The sequence below is a fragment of the Corvus brachyrhynchos genome, unplaced genomic scaffold, assembly GCF_000691975.1.
Source record: "Corvus brachyrhynchos isolate BGI_N302 unplaced genomic scaffold, ASM69197v1 scaffold266, whole genome shotgun sequence".
In the NCBI taxonomy this organism is placed as follows: Eukaryota; Metazoa; Chordata; class Aves; order Passeriformes; family Corvidae; genus Corvus; species Corvus brachyrhynchos.
The window spans coordinates 3,194,952-3,216,024 of NW_008238633.1; the positions used below are offsets into that span (position 1 = coordinate 3,194,952).

Here is a 21,073-nt window from a genome sequence, read left to right on the forward strand (position 1 = left end):
AAGAGTATCTGTATTTCCTGAGAGAACTGAAGCACTGATGGATCTAAAAACCACTGAGACACATCTAAAAACCTGATTCAACTTTAAGTGACTGAGAGTTTTTAGTAAGTGCTGAAGAACATACAATGTGAATTTGTCAAGAATAAGCCACACAAAGCCACATTTTCTGGGGCAGACTAACCAGCTTGGATAGCAAGCAAGCAGATCAAATTTAGGTCTTAACATTAGTAAGAGTTTGGATACTTTATCATTCCAACACACACAAATACCTGACCTGGTGGATACACCACCATTTCAAGAGAAAAAGTTGTTGTTAATTCAGTCTCAGACCAAAAGAAAATTCCCAGTGGTATCCTGGCAGGACCATCCTAACACTGACACTGTTCAGTGGTTTCACTGATGACTCAGAGGGAAGGAAAAAACTACAGAGATCGGGAAGTTCAGCCAACCCTGAAGAATGAGAGCACTGAACATCATCTTTAGAAACTGAACACCATCTTAAATTGGTACAGACCAAGTGACAGATTAAGAGCATTCTCATAGAGGGGGGGGAAGGAGGGAAATCAATGCAGAGATATAAAATTATTCAACTGCCCAGTTTGAGCCATCGGAATAGGAAAAAAAAATTCCTGCTCTGTATTTCCCTAATTTAATGACCACATGCAATTGCTTAGCTGAAACAGCCTCCACTTTTTCAATTTAAAGCTTTCAACTGCTTGATAAAAAGACAAAAGTAGAAATTGATGCCAGTGAAGAAAGGGTGTTATTCTCAAAAACATTCCTAGTCTTTATTTTTTTTTATTGTGGTTGTGTTATGTAGGTTTTTATTGGGTTATTTGGTTTGCTTGAATAAAGTGAGCAAACAAATATTTGTTTAACACCTGCACCCCCTGCCCAGTCTGACTTCTTAATTAATTCCTATTTTTCCACCTAACCAAGATGAATAACCACTCTGCAAAAAAGGAATGACTGCCACTAACTACAGAAGTAATATTTGCTAAAAACAATGGGATATGGGATTGTTTTGCACATTTCCCTTTAAATATTTACAGAATGTGTAGAAGAAGGCATTTGGACCAGCTCCAGCATTTTCTCAAACTTTTACATTACTGTGAACACACAGGAAAGGGGTGGACTATGGAACCCTTTTTCCTCACCACAATACAAGGACCCAATGAAACTTTTTTCTGCTTGTAGCTTCACATACAAGACCAATTTGTTCCAGCAAATTTCAATTCCTTTTACAGATTTTTGCAATATAAACACACATGCAGGGAAATCCATCTTCTTGAAAACATTTAACTTCTGATCTAGAAAAACACTGAAAATTAGCAAGTGTAATCATTTATGTACTTGCCTGTCAAGTACTTCATATTCACTGTCAGATTTGTACAGTGCCACCAGCCTGGACTCCATCAAAATGTAAATCTTCCCTGTGGCCTTATCTAGAATATAAAACAAAACAGGAATTCCACAAATCTCAGTTTAATCCCCTCATTTGCACCATTATGAAATCTTTCAATATGTGCAAGATGGTATCATTGTAGCTGTAAAACTGCCCAGAATAATCCTTTACTACTTTCCAGCTACTTCTACCCCACACAGCCAGTTAAGGAACACTTTCCAAAGGCTAAGTTTAAACAGAAACCACAGGATGAAATCCAGTCCACTGATTTTCAGTGTTTTGTTGTTGCAGAGGCAGAAATACCCTATCTTGTCTGTTATGGCTGAGCCAAATAAAAAAGCAATTGAGAAGTTTCAGTAAATGCAATTGAAACAGAGGGAAACAATTGGAAGATGGACAATTACCACATAAAATCAGTATTATTAAGTTGTGAGGTAATGATTGCACTTTATGCAGCCTTCCTGAGATTTGCTATTTCAATTACATGCTAGGCTTTCTTTTTAAAAGAAGTATATACCAACAAAGAAAGTTAATACAAAAAAAAAAGTGAAATGTTATGAAGAAAACTCATTTTCTACCCCAAACCACCCTGATTTCCTAACTTCAATGACAAATTTTATTCAGGCTGCTACCCTGCCAACTCAGTCAGGGTCACTGTCCCACAGCAGCAAGCCAAAGACATCCAAACCCAACTCAGCCCCTCAGGCAAGTGAGATGTTATTTCTGAAAGCACTCAGTATTTCTTTTTAAGATGACCAAACTTCTGTTAAAAATTTTGACAACTGAAACATACTTAGCTCTCTTAATAGAAAAAAAACCCAAACATGTGGAGTTCACTGCAGAACTTTATGTTTAACATCACCTTAGGCATACAACAGATTCATGTGGTTATGTTGGAACTGGAAATTCCTACTTACTATTCTGTTTAATTTATTTTTAAAAGGGGGGGTGCTTGTAGATGAAGATATAATTAAAGACTACAAGCACCCCATCCCTTTTTTTTTTATTCTTTATTTCATCTATTAATATTTTCAAGGTACAGTCCTCATAAACCATGTAAAATAACAAGAGCACAGCAGTTGGAAATCATCAGCCACATCCAAAGTGGATCTCATCTTTCAAACTAACACTGGTTCAACCCCCAGAAAGTTCTGTAAATTTAACCTAAACCAGTCTATAATACAAAACATAAGTACATATTCACAGGCACGGAAGGAAGAGGTGCTCGTTGTGTGTCCCCTGCAGTTAATACTTGCCTCTCAGTTTTACATACTGCAATTCTGGGTTAACACAAAGGGCCAGATTGCTGGGCAAGGTCCAAGGAGTCGTGGTCCAGGCGACAAGAGACACACTGGGATCTTCTTCCAGTGGGAAGCTCACAGTCACTGAAGGATCCTGAACATCCTGAAAAACAAGATAAAGTCCAAGGGTAAAAAGAGAGCCAGCAAAAAGCCTTTACTGCCTATGTGAGTGAGAAAATGGAAATCTAAGATGCAGTAACTCTCACTGCCATGCACCCAAACCTATCTGGCAACTGGCCTAGTTCATCACTGTAATCTGTAATGTGAAAGGTGAAGTGGCAGCATTTAAGTCAAGAATAGAGCACCAGTCACAGAGTTCCTCATTACACCAGTGCAGTCTGTTAGTCCAACAAGGCCACAGGGTTAAAATCTCCCACTTGCTGGAAGATTTGGGGGATTTGCTGCCAAAACACCAAAGAAAAGACAAGTGCAGTTCCTTTAGGTACCTCTTATAACCCCATTTTCAAAGTTTAGAACCAATCTCAAGGGTCAGGAAAATCAGCAGTTTCTCAGACACGACTAAACAAAGCCTTTTCCACATTCTCTTCTGTAGCCAGGGATTAGGAAGAACAGCCACCACATAAAATGATTCATCTCTAATTAAGAAGCTGCTGTTAACAAGGAGGGGGAAAACATTTGGAGTACTTAAAAACAAGAGTATATCAATGTTTAAAAGAAACTTCAGGGAAGGAGACCTTTGTCAGCTACACTGTAAAACTTAACCTTCAAATGAGTCCAAAAAATCCACTGAAAACAAGTTTTTCTGTCAGCCAAGTACAACCCTATTCAGTCACTTCACATTTCACATATGATGAAAAGCTGTTGTAAAAGCAAGTCTAACCCTCCAAATGTGAAACTTTCACTATGAAATTCTAAATGCCAACTCAGAGGGTGCCGTGCACACCGACCCTAAGCACAGAAATAGGTCCTGTGGCCTCGACACGTCTCGTGCGAGGCGCTCTGGTTTCCATCCAGCATCATGGAGCAGTTAATGGCATCATGGGACAGGCAGCTATTTATGTCTGAGCTGAGGGCTGCTCCAGAGGGAATTTTCTGTGAACATCTGGTGCAGTCAACAGTAAAACATAAATATTACATAACCCATGGCCTGCGCTCAATACCAGGCAGAGCTCGAGCTCTCGGTTCTGTCTGTACTGAGTGCAAGGCAGCACTGCAGGCTACTCACTTTGCTTTCTGAAGCACTCAGCTCACCAGGTAGATAAAAACAACTGGCAAAGCATAAAAAATGCCATCCAGGCTGACAGGTAATGGCATCAGGTAGTGTTTTAGCTGTTAAAATTTCACCTGCAGATGCCACTTCTTCAGTTTAATGCAACACCAGCTGCTGGCATTGTTAACTCAAGCGTGCATTAGACACCCAGCTCTGGTTCTGAACATGCTTCTTGTGTCCTACTGCTCCTGATCTGTGTCCCAGCTCTCAGAGGATCAATAAACAGCAGCTTTCCACTGTGAGAAAGGCAACAGCTGCCTCACACCCAGAAGTAGCTGTGCTCACCAAGAATAAATCCTGTCAGCTCACAGACCCACACCTTCCAAACACCACTTCTAGCAGATAAGAAAAATAATTTTTGTATGGAGTGGCAGAGCAGCCACACACACCTCTGGTTCTAGAGTAAGAAACAGCATCTGAATATTTCATCAAGACTCAAGAAGAGAAAAAAACGAGCTCTAGCTTTATGGAAAAAGAGAACACATACACAAACCCTCCAAAATAGTCTTTGTTCTAAAGAAAGCTCATTAATCTGAGCCTGTGTGAAATGTCAGTTAATAAGGACAAGAAAAGTAATTATTTCAGTTGTCAGACAGTCACAAATATCAAGGTATCTTTGCAAATCTCTCTTTCATAAATCACAAACCAGGTTTTTTTCAGCATAAATACCCCTCAGCAATACAGAAAGCTCTGGTATCTGTGGGCTGCATTGTACTACAAGTCTATTTAAACATTTGTTTCAAAAATACTATTTTTGGCCAGAAAACTGGCCTTTTTTAGGCAAGATGTAGAGACCAGATGTACAATCTGTGCTTGCGCTCTGCTCCCACAATGCAAGTGAAAGATTTACAATATAATGATATGGAGGCCTGGGTCAGGATTGGAAAGGATACAAAACCTCTAGCCACAAACTAACATGGAATTTGAAAAACTGGGACACAAGTTCTGCTTTCACATACATGAACATGAGTTTGTTGCAAGCGAGAGGCTGCGCTTGCCTTATCTTGTCATTCACTTTTAAAGGAACATTTTATAAACCACAGTAAGCCCTGCATTATATAAGGTAGAACATTTTCTGGTGTTTCCCAATCTAAATTAATGATTCTCAGAAGAGCCATTATCCTACTGCTACAGTGTCTTTGACATTCCTTATGAATCCCCTCACGGAAGATTAAAACCTTGTCAAAGACCCTCTTGTGCATAGGGACAACTGCAGCTCCCCTCTTAAAATTCAGCATAAAAATCCACCACTGCAGTATCACCTTGAGAGCCCAGAGAGGGAGGAATTTACCCCAATAAAACAAAGTGTTCACTTCAAAGATCTGTAAGTAGTAACCAAGGAAGAAGTCTAAGATCAAGTGATCCAAACAAATACAGCAAAATGTGATAAAAATTAACCCATTTACCTAGATTTTTACTACCAATTTGGAATGTAATGATGTGCTTAGGTACCACCAAGCAAAAAGTACTAAAGCTCTTCATATCCAAACAGAAGAGAATAGAGAAATCTGATTGCAACTTACCTTGTAGTTCTGATGGGACTCAAAGTTGGACAGGGGGGTGTTGCACGCAGTTGAAAAAGGCATGACCTTAACTCCTCTATACACCAGCCCTTTGTCATAGAGCTGCTTGAAAACCCACCTGAAATACACAAGGAACAAGGAATAACTTGGTGTTTCACATTTAGTAAATAAACTGCAAAATGGGGTTTGTGCTCTAGCTGGAGTTTCTTTCTGAATTACACCTTTTTTTTAAAATCCATCATCAACTAAAGACAATATTTGCGAGTCAAAAGGCAAAGAGATAATTGATTGCAACTGCATTTCTGGCAGATTTTTAGCTTTAGCTGGTTCTAGCAGCTTGGTATTCCATGCACTGGCTGCATAGCACATAGATTAATCAGCAATATGGATTTTTGTTCCATCTAAATCCCTTCTCAGATTTCCTGAATACAAAGATCACTTGAAATCTGAACAATTAACAAGGCTGATATCAGTCATAATTTAGAGAAGAGACAAGTAGTGACATGGCTGCTCACTTCTCACATGATCTTAAGTTTCTGCTGCAGCAACCAGTGCCACAGAAGAGATACAGGTCAGAGCCACCTGCAACCCCCCCCAAGTAAATCCTGATAATCTAAGAGCATTTTTCACAGGAGGGCACAGTTAACCATGAAAAATGATGAACTCAGTTTTATGGTGCCTCAATTTAATGTTCTCCTTTGAACTCAGATCCTCTCCAAGATGAGTCTCACACCAAGCCTTAACTCTGCTTAGGAAATCATCAATCCAGCCTGTAGCATAGCTGGATCTTTATGTTTTCTTGAAATAATCAAGACAGCACTTAATATTACAAATATTACACTTAATATTACATTGACAAATGGAGTCAATGCTCAAGATGAATGGAAGCTGGAAGAGAAACACTTCACACAGCAGCTCAAAGTGTCCATGTGATGGACAAACCCTGAATTCCCCAGGGTTTCCTCAAAGATCATCAACATTTATCAGCTTCTCATGTCTCACTGACTTGCACACTCAATGGCACAGCCTGCAGGCTGTAAGGCAGGAGAGGGCAAGCCTTAAATAATCCTGCCAACTTCAACTCACAAATCAGAGCTACTGCACAGCCTCATCATTTTGAATTTCACATAGAAACTGTTAAAACTCTGCTGACTTTAAAAGCTCCTTTATCCAAACTGTTTTCAAACCATCCTGATCCCTTTTCTGGGTCCCTTTGCAGATAAATAGCTCATTGCTAAGCAACCAACCCCATCCTGGCAAGCAGCACTTTTTTCTGCAGGCTGTCGTTTTGTGCTTGAGAATCTGGACCTGTATTTCAGTCAGTGTCTTGTCTTCCATGCTTGAAATTATCATCTTCAACAAAAACCACAAGTAGACTATTGCACTGATTTTATCTGTAGCCCAAAATAAGAATATCAAAAGACATGCCCTGTCTTGCTGACATGAAAGTCCTATGGTGCCCTAATCAGAATAATCTTTACACTACAGATTAGGCAGCTGGAGAGAATATAGAATGTCACATGGAAAAGATGTGCAGTCCATCAGATTCATCCATGGGCCTCCAGTAAAAGTCAAAAACTCTCCTATAAGTCGTCACTAACATCAGAAAAAGTACAAAATCCAAAGTCTGAGATGGAAAAATCCTCAGTGACCCTCAGCAGCATCAAGTTCTGCCACAGAGGAGCCAAACCTAGAAATCTCTCAGAGCTGTGCACTCCTACAAAGGTGCCTTACCTGACACACAACTCCAAAGAAACCTTGCTCAACCAAGAAACGTCACCCACAGGCAAGATGTGGCTGCCTGACCCCCAACCCAAATCGGAAACAGAGCAGCGAGTGACTATTTTACAATGGAGATTTTAAGTTTATCAACTTAGACTTGTATAAATCCAGATCAGTCTTTTATAAAAATGATCCCTGAATATAGAGTCACCAGCTTTCAGCATACAAATTTGAGCTGGCTAACTGCACAAGTTTTTGTGTGAGTTAAAATAACTTTAAATGTATGCTTACCCCCTCAGAGCATAATGAAGGCAGCCTGTGACAAGTGACAGCATTCCTACTGAAGGTGTTCTATTTGCCTTTCAAAACCAGTAACTAAAATACCTATAGAAAAAGGCTCCACTTTACTTTCTATAGAACACTGCCTACTAACAGCACACAGAAACTACTCTGAGAAACACTGAATATTTAATTCAGCTGTAAATATAACTGTAAACTCAGGGAGCTGCTCAGGAAAGGTGAGCACAACACAGAGCTACCAAGCTCCCAATCCAGGCCAGCATCTCCCTCCTGTGGCAATCCCATCCCATTGCACACCCCGGGCTCCAGCTGTGCACTGCAGAGCAGGGATGGGCTTCCACACCACATCCCTCTCCTGAGCTTCTCACAGGCCACAACGAGCACTCATTTGGAGGTTATCACACAGCCATTCACACGGAATAAACAGAATTATAATTGAGTCAAGACTGCTGTTTGATACCACAGCCCTCATTACCACTACAAAAGCTCTTTTGTTATCTCAAAAAAATGGCTCTAAATGGCTTCCTTAACTAAAAAGCTTCTGTGAGCTGCTGGTGTGTGACCACCAGACTTGCAGAGATGATTCCCAAAGAGCTCCCTGCAGCAGCTCCCACCTGAAACACAGCACCTGCCAGTGATGAGCCTAGTTCTAACAGTAAGAGTCACTTACAGGTGGCACTTAAAGGCATCACAGTATTTTAGACAATAACCTCACAAAACATGGTTTAACCCTCATGTTTAAAAAATGCTGACACTTTGCAAGAAAGGGGCTCCAGGTTTGTAAGCCAAAATTGAAACTGCAGTGCTATCTGAAAGAAAAATAATAACCTAAGGAAACCACAGAGCTCCTTTCTAGTGACAAACAAAACACAGAAATGAGAAGTCAAACCCTGTTCCTCTAATTCTGCTACATTTCTCCTCAAACATAAACACATTTAGTTTCATCCTCTTGGCTGAGGGAGCAGCACTCAGACCTTTATTAAGAAAAATGCAGTTTGGGAAAAGGTGAAATTCAAGATGCGTATTTCAGCTTCTTGTTAAGAGAGAATCTGGTCCCTAAAGGTGCAAGGAATGTTTAACTTCCAAAGTGATACCAATTTGTTGTTCCTGAAATGTGATGATGGGTTAACACAGCTGGTTCAAGCCCAGTCAATAACAAAGCCTTGCTCTCTCCAGAACTCCCAAGAAACCAGAACCTTGCTGCAGTATTTGTTCATCCAAGTCACACACACAGCACACAAACACCACATGGATTTAATCAAACTCCTGCAGAGCAAGGCTTTGCTTCCAAAAGATACTGAATCAGTCAGTACAGCACTCCAAACAGCCCTGGCATCCCACACGAAATCCAACATCTCTCACTATCCTCAGCAGATGCAAAAGCAAGCTGCACTTCTCAAACACGTACATCCAGTTCACATCAAAGAGAGGGATTTGATCTTGGAGCTTCCCAAGTTCTTAATGCCATTCCTTTGGGGGATCAAGGGGCTCTGTTTGCAATGATCAGTATCTAATCCAACCTTTCCAGAAAACTAACTCATAATTAACACTGAGATTTATTTTCAAACACATATAAAGTGCTTTCCCCCCTTTTTAAAGAAAAAACACCAGGACCTGTAAACAGTTCTGCGGGCATTAGCACAGCAGGATCTAGAGGTCTATGATTTCAACATACCCATGGTATTATAGGTAAATGGACAAAATTATTGCTATGTGACCTCACATCAGTTCGTATCAAGATAAAATGACAATTTTATAGCCTCTGTAGGCCTATCAAACACATCCAGGCACAAACACCATGCTATGTAAGAAGCTCTGTCATTTCCAAGTTCAGCAAACACTGCATCCTAACAGCATCATGGGAAGCAGAGCTTCCGAGGAAAAGGTTTTCCCAGGACTCATAAGCAACACTTGATAGACAAGATAAAATCAAAAAGAAAGCAACAATCAAAAACAGATGATTAAGGAAAAAAAAAAAAAACAGAAAAAAACCGCTCCAAAAACACTGAACATGAATCAAAAAAGCATTAACTTAGGTAGAACATGAATTCCACTAACAAACACAGCCTGTCTTTAGAACAGTATGTTGGAAAGACATCTCTTTAAGAAAGTCAAGAAAAGTATTTATTTGTTCCAGGGCCTAGGAATTGTTAAGTACAGAAGTTATCAAAAATTATGCTCAACTGCCACTGAGAGCTTTAAAATCCTGGCATACAGAGATCATCCAGCTCCAGGTCTAGCCTCCAAGTTGTAATCTTTGGAACAGTGTATTTGTTGAGAGATTCTGGATCAAGCCAGAAATGCAAAATACCTGTGTAACAGGAAATGTGAATATCTAAAATGGATGCTAAACTTATCCCAAAGGTCAGGCATGGGACTACAGTGTACTCCTCCTTCAAAATACAGGTAAGGAGATACAACAACAAGGACTGGAATGGTGAGAAGGTAACAACAAGGGGACTAGAGAACTTAATGCACAAAAGAAATACAACAATGAGGAAAAAAAATACAGGTTGCTCATAGAAAAACTGATAAATCAGATTTCTTATGACCGGTATCTCTCTAGAGAATCACTAGTCATGGAATGCACAGAATGCAACACTGATTTCCACTAGGACCAGAGATGTGTTGTTCTGAGAGCATGCTGGTTTAATGCTGAGTGCTGGTCCTGTCTCAGGGCAGGCCGGGGGTGACCCCAGCTCTCCCTGGCACCTCCTCCCAGAGCTCCATCACCAAGGGGAGCTCAGGACTGTCCCTAACGCGGAATCAGGCTCAGCCCGCAGTTGCTCATTCGGGCACTAGATGGTGACAGGAATCTGCTCAAGCAACCCTTCAGAGGAGCAGGAGGAGAGGCCAAGGCCTGGGCATCACCCCGGGACCAGCAGAGCCGTCCCCTCGCCCCGGCACCCCACAGGCTGCTTCCCCGGAGCCCAGGGAGAACTGCGCCCCAGGAGCAAACTCACATCCAGCCCCACACATCCAGCCCCACACCTGTGCAACAAGCCAGCAGTGAAGACAATCATTTATAGTTACTCCAACTCCCAAAGGTTTCTTTCAGACCACCTCAGTAGGAAGTTTAAGCTCCCATCAAACTCCTCTCCCTTTCACTGGATGTCTCGTGACCATACAAAAAAAAGGCAAGAACATATTGCATGTTTGTGCCGTGCCAGCTCAAGATCACTGTCATTGCACAGTTCCAGTGAAGGGCACTCCTTAACTGAGATCCAAGCCACTGCAGGACAAACTCTACAGAATTAGAACTTAAAAGTTCTACTTAAGTTATTTAATATATACAGAGTTGACTGTATCTTAACATCGAAAGCAGTACAGTATCACCTCTTACTGACACCACCTTTCAACCCTCCCCTGAAAAACTCTGCCAGGATACCACAGTTCCACCAATGAATGTTTTTTTGTAAGTCAAAATTTAGCAGGCTGAAAATTCAGTTTAGTCAGTCATCATATGACATAGCACCAAAGTGCCAACAAAGCAGTCATTGCCACCAGGACAATTATAAAAGATGAAAAAGAAATGCTCTCTAGCATTCTGAGCTTATTAATATTGTTTTGTAGAGATACTAGATAACAGATGTATTTGGTGTCTGAGTCCTAAATTATTTCCAATCTAAATGATTTGGATTGAATCAGCCACCACTGAAAACAACATTTATCACAAGTACTGGATTATCTCACTGAACTCAAGAGAAACACAGAAGGAAACACCACATGTCACAAAGAAATTCCAGTTGAGACCACTCCAGAGCTGCAACCCTCAAGAAGAGCTATAGACCAGAAAAAAAATAACCTGAACAGACTGGTTTAGCTGATTATAAGACTAAAGACAAACTCCTTACCACATTTTAACCATAAAACCTACAGTTGCCATGCCCACTACCATTTTCACAATCAGGTTTTTTTCTGGACCTAAAATCAGCATTTTTCTCCCACAGACAGAACGACAACAAGGTAAAAGCACTGGACAGGCCAATGCAGAAATTAATCTACAGTTTCTCTTTCATACATAGCTGAAGAGTAAATTTTAAAACTTTTTTTAAAGAATTTCAAAAGGAGCTCATATATGCATATATTTATGTTTAAAATCAACTGAGAGAGAAGCATAGAACCTACAGCTCAAATTAGCACTCCTGATGGACATGAAAAGTAACTTCAGGAACATCTTTTGGGTCTGATGATTGCCTAGGTAACCATCCAATTTATTTTCTTTTATTTTTAGGAAATTGTGCATTACCCTGTCAAAAGCACCACTCTAATTGCAGTGACAGGGCTCTCTTTAAGCATCATCTCCCTCAGCCCTGAGACAGTCCTAGGAGACTTTCCCAAAAAAACCCAATTTTTCAAAACAGAAAATGCATTTCATTACATGACTTAACAGAAACTTAACACTATCAGGAAGCAAAAAAAGTACAATTAAGTGGCTGTCTGCCTACGTACTTCCTGAAATTTTTCTGAGTTTTCAGACCCAAAGTTTATACTTTAGAGTCTGTAACAAAGCAAGCATTAGGAGGTGATCTCTGTGACAGGTGAAAGACCAGAAACTGCCTTTTGAAGAGGTGGTGGGAGAAACAAACCACCAAAAAAGGGTTTGGGCTGCTGAGCGAGACCCTGCAGCTAGCTCAAGTCAGGTTTGGTTTTTAAGCTTCCAGTTAAACAGAATTTGAGATGCCACTAAGTATTTTTGTGATTTACAAAACAAAGGTTTCTTGTCAGTTTTGGCTTTTTAATTATGCAGGGTTTCTTCAGCTGAGTTAGTTAAACATCTGCTGCCTTCCCACCATCTTTCCAATGCTCACTGAAATCTCACTGGCACTTCAGCCCTCTGCAGTGGCTTCAGGGACATCTAAAATGTCTGTCAATCCATTATCATAACTTTATGAAACTAACTGTATGATTAAAGCTGATTAGTAAAACTAATCTTAACAAACATCCAATAATACTTTAATATACACATAATTTGCTTTACAATGGCTTTTTGTCAGCACTTGTCATTCTATCACCCAGAAGACCCAAAGCTGCCATTTCTTCACTGTGTTAAACCAATCTTATTATCCTCTTAACCTGGAAGGTTGTATTGTCTTTTGAAATCCCAACAGGCACCCTGAATACATTGCCAAAACACCCAAACTTTACTTAGCTCTGCACCAGGAGTCCAAGACAGTTGTCAAACTGTGCTGCCAAGAAAAAGATAACAGCAGATTCACAGCCTCTAAATTCAGGCTTGAAGAAGAGGTTTGGAGCTAAACTGAGCTTGGACAGTTTGCCCATTTACAGCTGACAGTGTGAAGAACATCAAGAATGCAGAGATATAACGTAATTTCCTACACCAACCAAGGAACATATTAATAGATCTTCAGAACTGCTTCTAAGTTGACATGGAGCAGTGAGATTTCAGGGCTCACTGAAGGCAGTATTGGTGCACTTTATTTTGCAAAGCCCTGCTACCCTGAAGAAGGGAAAAATGGGACAATTAATTCCATCACTGGGACTTCAAGAGATTTCACATCACTTTAATTACTCTGCCTGATGTTTTATCTGCATTTGGCATTTTCAGAACAGTGCCAGTGATACATGGACCAGCACAGGTTTGCAATGACTGAAGCCTTTTTCACATTTCAAATCCATAAAGCAATACATGTTCACTTACCACACAGACTCCATGAACTCGGGGTAAAGAGTTTTATAGTCATTTTCAAAGTCAATCCAGCGTCCTAATCTGGTAACACTGAACTGTTAAGACACAAACACAGAGATTAAAAGGCACCTTAACAGTGTATCATCACGATACGTGACTAATATTTATTCTGTAAAATAAGCATCAAATGGGTTTTTAAGTGCAGTGTTTGTCCCATATTAATGAAATACATCCATAAAATATTTTAGCCTGATAATAGTTCCAAACAGTGTATTTAAACAGGCAAAAATAAGGAAGGAATGAAACCATGAGCATGGTTATTTAGAACCAAGGTCACACAACAGGCAAATGTGTTCAACGCAGCAGAAATGGTAGATCATTTGGATCATTCATCAAATAGAAATGGTGAATCACTCAAGGTTCAGCCAAGGTTCAAATGCCTGAAAATTGCTTTTCATTGCAGTGGTCTTACTTCTATTTTTAAGACTGCTTGTTGCAGAGACAGTGAAAACCCAGAAGACGTAGTCTATCAGCTTTCAGTTACATGAAAACATGATGTAACTTGAAGACAAAGAAATGCTGAAAGAAATCGATACGTGACAAGTTATCAAACTATTCCAGGGCCAACTGCCTTCTCTGACTTCCCAAAGCCATGAGAGGGCTGCCAAAGCCCCAGGAGTGACAGGTGCTCGTCCCTCCCTCAGGACAGATCATGGTCACATCCATGGCCCAGCAGGCAGACACTAATGAGGAATGAGCCAGCTATGGGATTCACTGGGACAAGTGGGATTTCACAGCCACCCAAACCCCCAGCTCTGCAGACAGCCAAGCCAGCGACACCTGTCCTGACACTGTGAGACACAGCCCTCACTGAATGTCAAACCAGCAAAGTGAACACAAAGCACATTCATTCTCTCACCTCTACACTTTCATACAAGACCTGAGCTCCCGACACGTATCAGTTTTCATCCTGACCTTTAAGCCACACTGACATTCCACTAATAAGATCCATAGCCTAGGACTGATTAGTACAAGGATCCACAAGATTGGAGCATTATGTTTGGTCTCGGTTTTGTAAGATCTCACACAGCCAAGGAACCTTTTTTATTTTTTCTTAAGTCTCAAATATTTGCTAACCACTCCAGGCAGAAAATAAACACTCTATCTAACAGGAATGTTGGTAATTCCTCTCCTAGCCCTATTCCAAAATACTTGAATTTATTACAAGTCAAAAGATATTTTAACAAATTTCATTATTTTTATTTATCAACTAAAATACACACAAGCATGCACAAGTTTACAAACAAAACAAAATACAAAATCCATTCACCACCCAAAAGATCAAGTGCTTGGATTAACCAGCACTGCAAAAACACCAGTTCCTGAAGCACAGCAAGTTAAAAGGTATGGAAAATGCAACACATGTTCTAGGTTTGGCTGGGATAGAGTTAATTTTCTTCCTCATAGCTGGTAAGGTGCTGCGCTCTGGATTTAGTACAGGAATCATGTTGTTAACCCACTGCTGGCTTAGGTGCTGCTGCACAGTGCTTACCCTAAGCAAGGAGTTCTCAGTTTCCCCGGCTGTGCCAGCAGGGAGCTGCACAAGGAGCTGGGTGGGAGAACAGCCAGGACAGCTGATCCCAACTGGCCAAAGGGACATTCCATAGCACAGAACAGCGTGCCCAGTAGAGAAACTGAGGGGACTTGGCCAGGAGCTGGGAATCACTGTGCAGAGACAGACTGGGAATCACTCAGCAACTGGACTGGGCATCACTTGGTTTTCCTGGATTTTACTCCTCCCTCTCTCTCCTCTTTTACTACCATTATTATCAATAGCATCATTACAATACTTTATTTTGTTTCAATTAAACTGTTCTATCTCCACTCATTGGTACTTGGCTGCCAGCTGAGGTTAAACCACCACAACAAATCAGAATGAATCTTGCTATTTTTATTTCTAAAAGCAACAAAGAATTATTGATGATGGGTTTGAAATACAACATTTCAGAGTGTAGATGAATGAGTGTACATTTGAAAAAAAACAAACTGTCTGCTTTTCATCCAGCCACTCACTGAGGTTTAGGCCACAGCTACTCTACCCAAGGCAGCTCTGGGTTCTTCAGACACTGGCCATAACTTCAGAATTCTCCCAGGGGCAAGAGGCAAGTGATGCTCAAATAAGAAATTGCTATTTCCATGAAAAGAAATGCAGCAGGACTAGAGAACATGCAGAGGAGTGTGATGAAGTAGAACAGCTTTTGCATGAGGAAAACTTAAAATAATTAAGACTGTTCTGTCTAGGAAAAAAAAAGATGGTTAAGATAAAGCTTTATTGGAAATCATTTTATAGAACTACCATTCTTCCAACTCGCACACACCAACACTCTCCCTCTGTTCCTGGGATGCAAAGCTGACACCAGTATTCTCTGGGAAGACTGAGAGTTTACACACACCACCTGTGACAAAACCAGATGTGAGAATTTCTGTTCTTCCAAAAATACAAGCTACTACCCTGCACTCTGGCAATGAAAAGACTGGGGGAAGAAGAAGCAGAAAAGCAGTGAGGTTAATGTTAATTTTCTTTAATGGCTCCATTTGAAAACCAAAGACAGATCTTTCATTTTTCTATACAAGAGAAGACACAAAGAAAGAGACAATGCTCAACATATCTATTATTTGTTCAGTGTATCTTATTAGACACTCTGAGCTCCAGGTAACCTGCAAGTAACCTCCTCTTGACAGCACCAGCAGTCTGTTCTGAGCCACAATGGTGCTCTTTTTTTCCCCCTTTCAGGATCACAAGGGAGAAACACAGTAGCTTAAAGACATGAGATTTATGCACATAATCAGACAAAAGGATGAAGTTCACCCTACCTGAAACACTTCTGCACAAATACATTTAGAAATGCTCAGCAGAACATGGACTGAGCCTTCACTTACCTCCCACTCCTTGGCGTATCTCATCACAATCCCTCTGCACTCTTTGTTGTAAGCTTCAATCCCCATCTTTGCCACATCCTCTGGCCCTTTAATGCCTAAAGTCTTGTCAATCTCATATTCCTGGGAGCATGGAAAACAACCAAACAAAACATCCTGTTATCAAAAGCTTTCAGGATTTCCCTGCAGAGTTTATTTATGTCCTATGCATTCTAATGAGGCTCAGGGGCCTCCTTTAACCTTTCGAGATTTCACGAGAGCTGCACCTGAACTAGGCAGGATTTCAAAGGGTCACCCTGGCATGACTGTTCCTTCAGTATCATTAGAAAAATAAACAAAACACCAGTTTCTGCAATAGGCACCAAATAAATACAGCTTCATAGCAATGAACAGAGTGCAGGTGACCAGCAGGAAGCGCCTGAACTCCCCACACACAAAAGCCAGAGCAACACACTGGACAAGGAACTTCCATTTCTCTTTTAGCAACAATACCAGGTATAAAAGCAACGGAAACATGAGTGATAAGCAGGGAACAACAGCGAAAGAGGAACCAACAGAAGTATCTGTAGGTAAATTCATGACACATACCACAGGTAAGCCGTGGCAATCCCAGCCAAACCTTCTGTCAACATGAAAACCACTCTGATGAGCAAATCTGGTTACTATGTCTTTGATGGTTCCTGCAAGAATATGGCCATAGTGGGGGAGCCCAGTGGCAAACGGGGGGCCATCATAGAAGTTAAACCTACAACATAAAACATTCCTCATTAAAGCAAAAACTGAGTAGCAGGGCTTCAGACAGGGTGACTCTACCTGTATCCTTATACTACTTATGTTTTACTAGGAGAATATCCATTCCTTCCTTTTCCACCATCAGTCAGCACAGGTGCCACGCTGGCAGTGGGACTAAAGGGAACATTCCAACTTGTTCAGTTCCTACCACTGCCAGTTCTACCAGGATTCCCATGGGAACATCCCAGCACGGTGCTCTACAGCTGCCACAATGGGAGGATTTCTTTGCTTACCTCCCCATTCCACTTACAAACACACCAGGCAGGAAATTACAGGTTTACTGCTACTGTTTGAACACTGCTGATTCTTCACAAAGTGAAATATAAAGGGACAGCAGCATGAGCCAGGCCTGCTGTTGGCAAAGGCAGCAGCTGCTGTTTACAGAACCAAGGAAAAACAAAGAGTAATTACAGCTAAGCCAACCCTGCACTGCCATGCACAGTTGCTGCAGCTTTCAACAGATTCTTACCTAGGTCTGTTCTTTGATTGCTTCAGGCATTCTTTGAAACAATTAAGATTTTTCCAGAGCGTCAGTATCTTCTCTTCCTCATTTGGAAAATTTATGTTTTCTGGAACTTGTTGAACCATTCTTTCCCAACAAGGATAGAGAAAAAAACATATTGAACAGAAGTGAGAAAAAGGTAACTCCACAAATACAACTTATATCTTACAAATCCATATCACCAATCCAGAGCTTGGTTTTCCAAAGAGCCTGATTCATTGCAGGCATGGAAGCAAGCACTCTATTCTAAAAAAAACTTAATTTTGACTGAGTTTTGGAACAGGAAAAGGATTCTCCATTCTTCTACTATGATTGTTCCCTTTTGTATTTCTGTTTCCTAGAGAAAACAGTCAAAGGGCAAATTATTTTTTGGTTACAGCTTTGGGATTTTTTTCTTTAGGAAAAATTTCCAAGTTCCAACTGACCCTTCAGCACCAGTTTGTACCAGAGAGTTTCACTTTAAACTACTGAAGAAGGGGCTTCTTTTCACTGTACTTTTATTCACACCGTTCAGATGTTTAAAAGAGCATTTTCCATCAGGCTATGCCAGCATTCTCAGATGCCCCTAAAAGCAGCCAGACTGCAGAAAGCACAGTTGAAAAACATTGCAAAGATGAATATGTGTTTTAGAAGTACATTAAAACTAAGCCACAACAGGCTACTTCATTGCTGTAGAAGCAACACAGGGAAGAGGAATTCTCAACATAATTAGGAGCACACAGCAGAGTTGCCTGGTTCCAGACCTGCTACAAGATAGAAAGGGGTCAGATTTCAACAAAATGCCACGGCAAGAACTAAGCAAAGCTCTGGGGAATAAGGGTGTTCAAGACAGGAGCTCCCCAACAGGAGAAAACTGGTTAAGAAGGTTGTAACAGATGATGCTACAGAATAAAAGGGTTCTCCCACCTCTCCCTTTATTGCTCCTGAGCACTTACACCGGAAGTAGCTACTACAGCCTTGAGCTTCCCTCAGCATTAGAGAATTACAAGTTATGGCACAAGACCTGAGCCTTGTGATTTACTCAGGTTTGTAAATACTAACCATGAATCAGCAACAAAGGCAAATGCATGAAGACAATTCTTCCAGTTACAGCTGAAGTCCCAAAACATTTGCCTAAATGGAACCCAGACCACCACAGAAACTTCCAGCTCCAGGCTTGAACCCATATGAAAAAATGTGCTACAGGCCAATTCCACTGCTCATACTTTCTGTATTCATGACAAACCATTCTCTCCACTAGTAAGCCCAAATTATCATTTATCATTATCGTATTATTATAATTGAGAAACCCACAACCTGGTGCACAGCCAACACAGCATTTGGAGGGGACATCAGGGGCTGACAAGGAACACATGGACACGGCGTGAATGCATTTCTTAGAAGGGTAATAACCAGCCTTAGCACAGTGAGTTAGTCTATACACAGCTTGTAGGAGAATTCTCACCAGTCTGCCTCAAAGCACTGATTAGGCTGTGTCATTTCTCAGTGATTTGATCACAGAGACAATGGAAATGATAAAAGAATTCAGCTTTAAAGCTTTTATCTCCCACAAGCCAGCTGACCTGAGGAATAAGGATCTGCATGTTCTACTCAGCTCAAGCTCAGCCCTCCCAAATTAGTGATAACTGCAAAGGGTTTGGAGACTGGCCCAGCTGTCAGGGCTGTGTAACCGAACAAATCAGCTGCGGGCTGGGGGTTTGGGCTGTGCCTGTGACCGGGCTGTGGAGGCTGCTCACGGATCACAGACTCCATGCGTAAATCACAGAGTCACTGTGGGCCCATTCTCCCAACTGCAGCACTGCACGGGCAAAGCAGTGTCCAGTAACCACAGGGCACAAATCCATACACGCTCTCAGCAACATTAGAAGTTTATTGCATCAAAAGCAGGGGGAAAAAAATACTGTTGAGAATTAATATGCAACCATCACTACCAGTTGGGTTTTTTTTCCAAGTTACAAACCAGAATTTTAAACAGACTGACTTAAAAGACAAAAGCACATTGAAAATCTCACCATGGCTCAACCTCAGCTGAGCAAAAAAGCCAGGATCTAGCAATCAATTTATAGACAGAGGTATGAATATCTCTGCAGCACAAAAAAAGCTCATTATAAGCAATCTAGGTATTTCAGAGAATAATCAAGGACAACTCATTACTTTGAACACTGACTGAGCAAAAACATCACAAATCATGTTACAGAAATTATTTTACGTATCTAATAAAACCACATTTTCAGACAACACATTTACAGAACTCAGTAAACACAAGGAGGGTTCTCCATTCATTTTCTGCTGACAAAAAGTGATAAAGTTTAAGACAACGTACCCTTAAGCAAGTTTTTATTAAGTACACTCACTTTTCTAGAGGATAACAACATTCATTAGGAAAGATGTGAAAGTTTGAAGATTGTACAACAGCAGTCTGAGACTTAGACTGGCCTTCTTATCTACAAAAAAAAAAAAAAAACATGCATTAAAACCATAAAAGCAAGTTCAAGTACGCTTTTTTAAATATTAAGATTTATCCTTAAAAAAAATCAATAAAAATTCAATTAAAATACCAGTATGAATGAAGTGAACCCATATTTGAGAAACAGAGTAGTACTTTACGTACATCAGATATACGATTAAAACAAAGTGGGTTTCAAGATATTAATCATTTTGTTGACTGAGAACCTGTAAGTATAAAGACATAGGCTGAACTAAAGGTGTACAAAAGCTCTTCTGATTTCCAGGGGTTTATGAAGAGTCTCTTACTCTTGTTCCAGTCACCTTCTCCCACAAATTATTCTGTAGAAGAGACCAAAGCTCCCTTCAAAGACAAGGAACCTCCTTTCTCCATCTACAGCTGCCTTCTCCAAACTTAATGCTCTGTTTTCCATATACACCTGGCACCCCATTTCTGCCTTTTCAGGTACTGTTCTGGGGTAAGATAAATTTAAACTGTTCACCTGATCATCAAAATTCTCCATTTCTACAAGGGACCGAAACAACCACTAAAACAAAAGGAAGGATGGATGGGAACAGAATGCTAAACTACAGAACAAATGTTCCTTCTGAAAATCTTGTACTAATGTCTCATACAGGGAATAAAATTTCAACACCATCCCAGCTGTCCTCCTGCAAGGAGGGTTTCCTGTAATACTGAAAAGCCAATTAAGACATTGCTAAAGCAACAAGCATACTGCTCAATTAATGCTGTATTTAGACACAGATGTTTCATGCTATGCAGGAACCCAGTTTTACAGTTTTTGTATCTTGTGATGGCTTAAGAAATTTTTGTCGTCATCATACTACCTTGATTAAAAATGTAACATATCATTGTGAAGGAAAAGCAATCTAGGTTACCTTGAAATAACTTTGAACTATGTATTTTTAAGAAAACCTCAGAAACCAGTGACAGCTGAGTTACTGAACACTGCTTTTATGTGACAACTAAATTCTATTACCTGACAGCTGCTTTCTAAGCATATCACCACCAAACCCAATAAAAATGCTTCCTGCAGTTTCCAAAAGGCTCCCGTGGTGTGGGAGCCAACGTTTGCTGGAGATATCAAAGTCATCACAGCTGCAGCAATAAAAAGGGTGCATTCATCACACCCCCTCCATTAAAAGGATGCTGAAGGGAATGCTTTAGACATATTACACGTAAGGGACCTTAAGTTTTTTGTAAAGATAACTAATGAAATCAAGACTTGCTAAGTATTAAGCCC

General features: G+C 40.6%; 1 protein-coding gene across 1 annotated transcript in view; it reads right to left on the minus strand.

Annotated features, from left to right (window-relative positions):
• IARS (isoleucyl-tRNA synthetase) overlaps nt 1-19,828 on the minus strand; it is an 87,778-nt gene extending 67,950 nt beyond the window's left edge. Inside the window, exons 1-8 of the mRNA XM_008636044.2 lie at nt 19,718-19,828; nt 17,331-17,450; nt 16,658-16,814; nt 16,073-16,192; nt 13,145-13,227; nt 5,461-5,578; nt 2,662-2,809; nt 1,358-1,445 (exon numbers count right to left, since the gene is read on the minus strand). Coding sequence (XP_008634266.1) covers nt 1,358-1,445; nt 2,662-2,809; nt 5,461-5,578; nt 13,145-13,227; nt 16,073-16,192; nt 16,658-16,814; nt 17,331-17,449 — 833 coding nt within the window. The 5' untranslated portion in view covers nt 17,450; nt 19,718-19,828. The remainder of the gene's footprint in view (nt 1-1,357; nt 1,446-2,661; nt 2,810-5,460; nt 5,579-13,144; nt 13,228-16,072; nt 16,193-16,657; nt 16,815-17,330; nt 17,451-19,717) is intronic.
• Nucleotides 19,829-21,073: the final 1,245 nt, after the last annotated feature.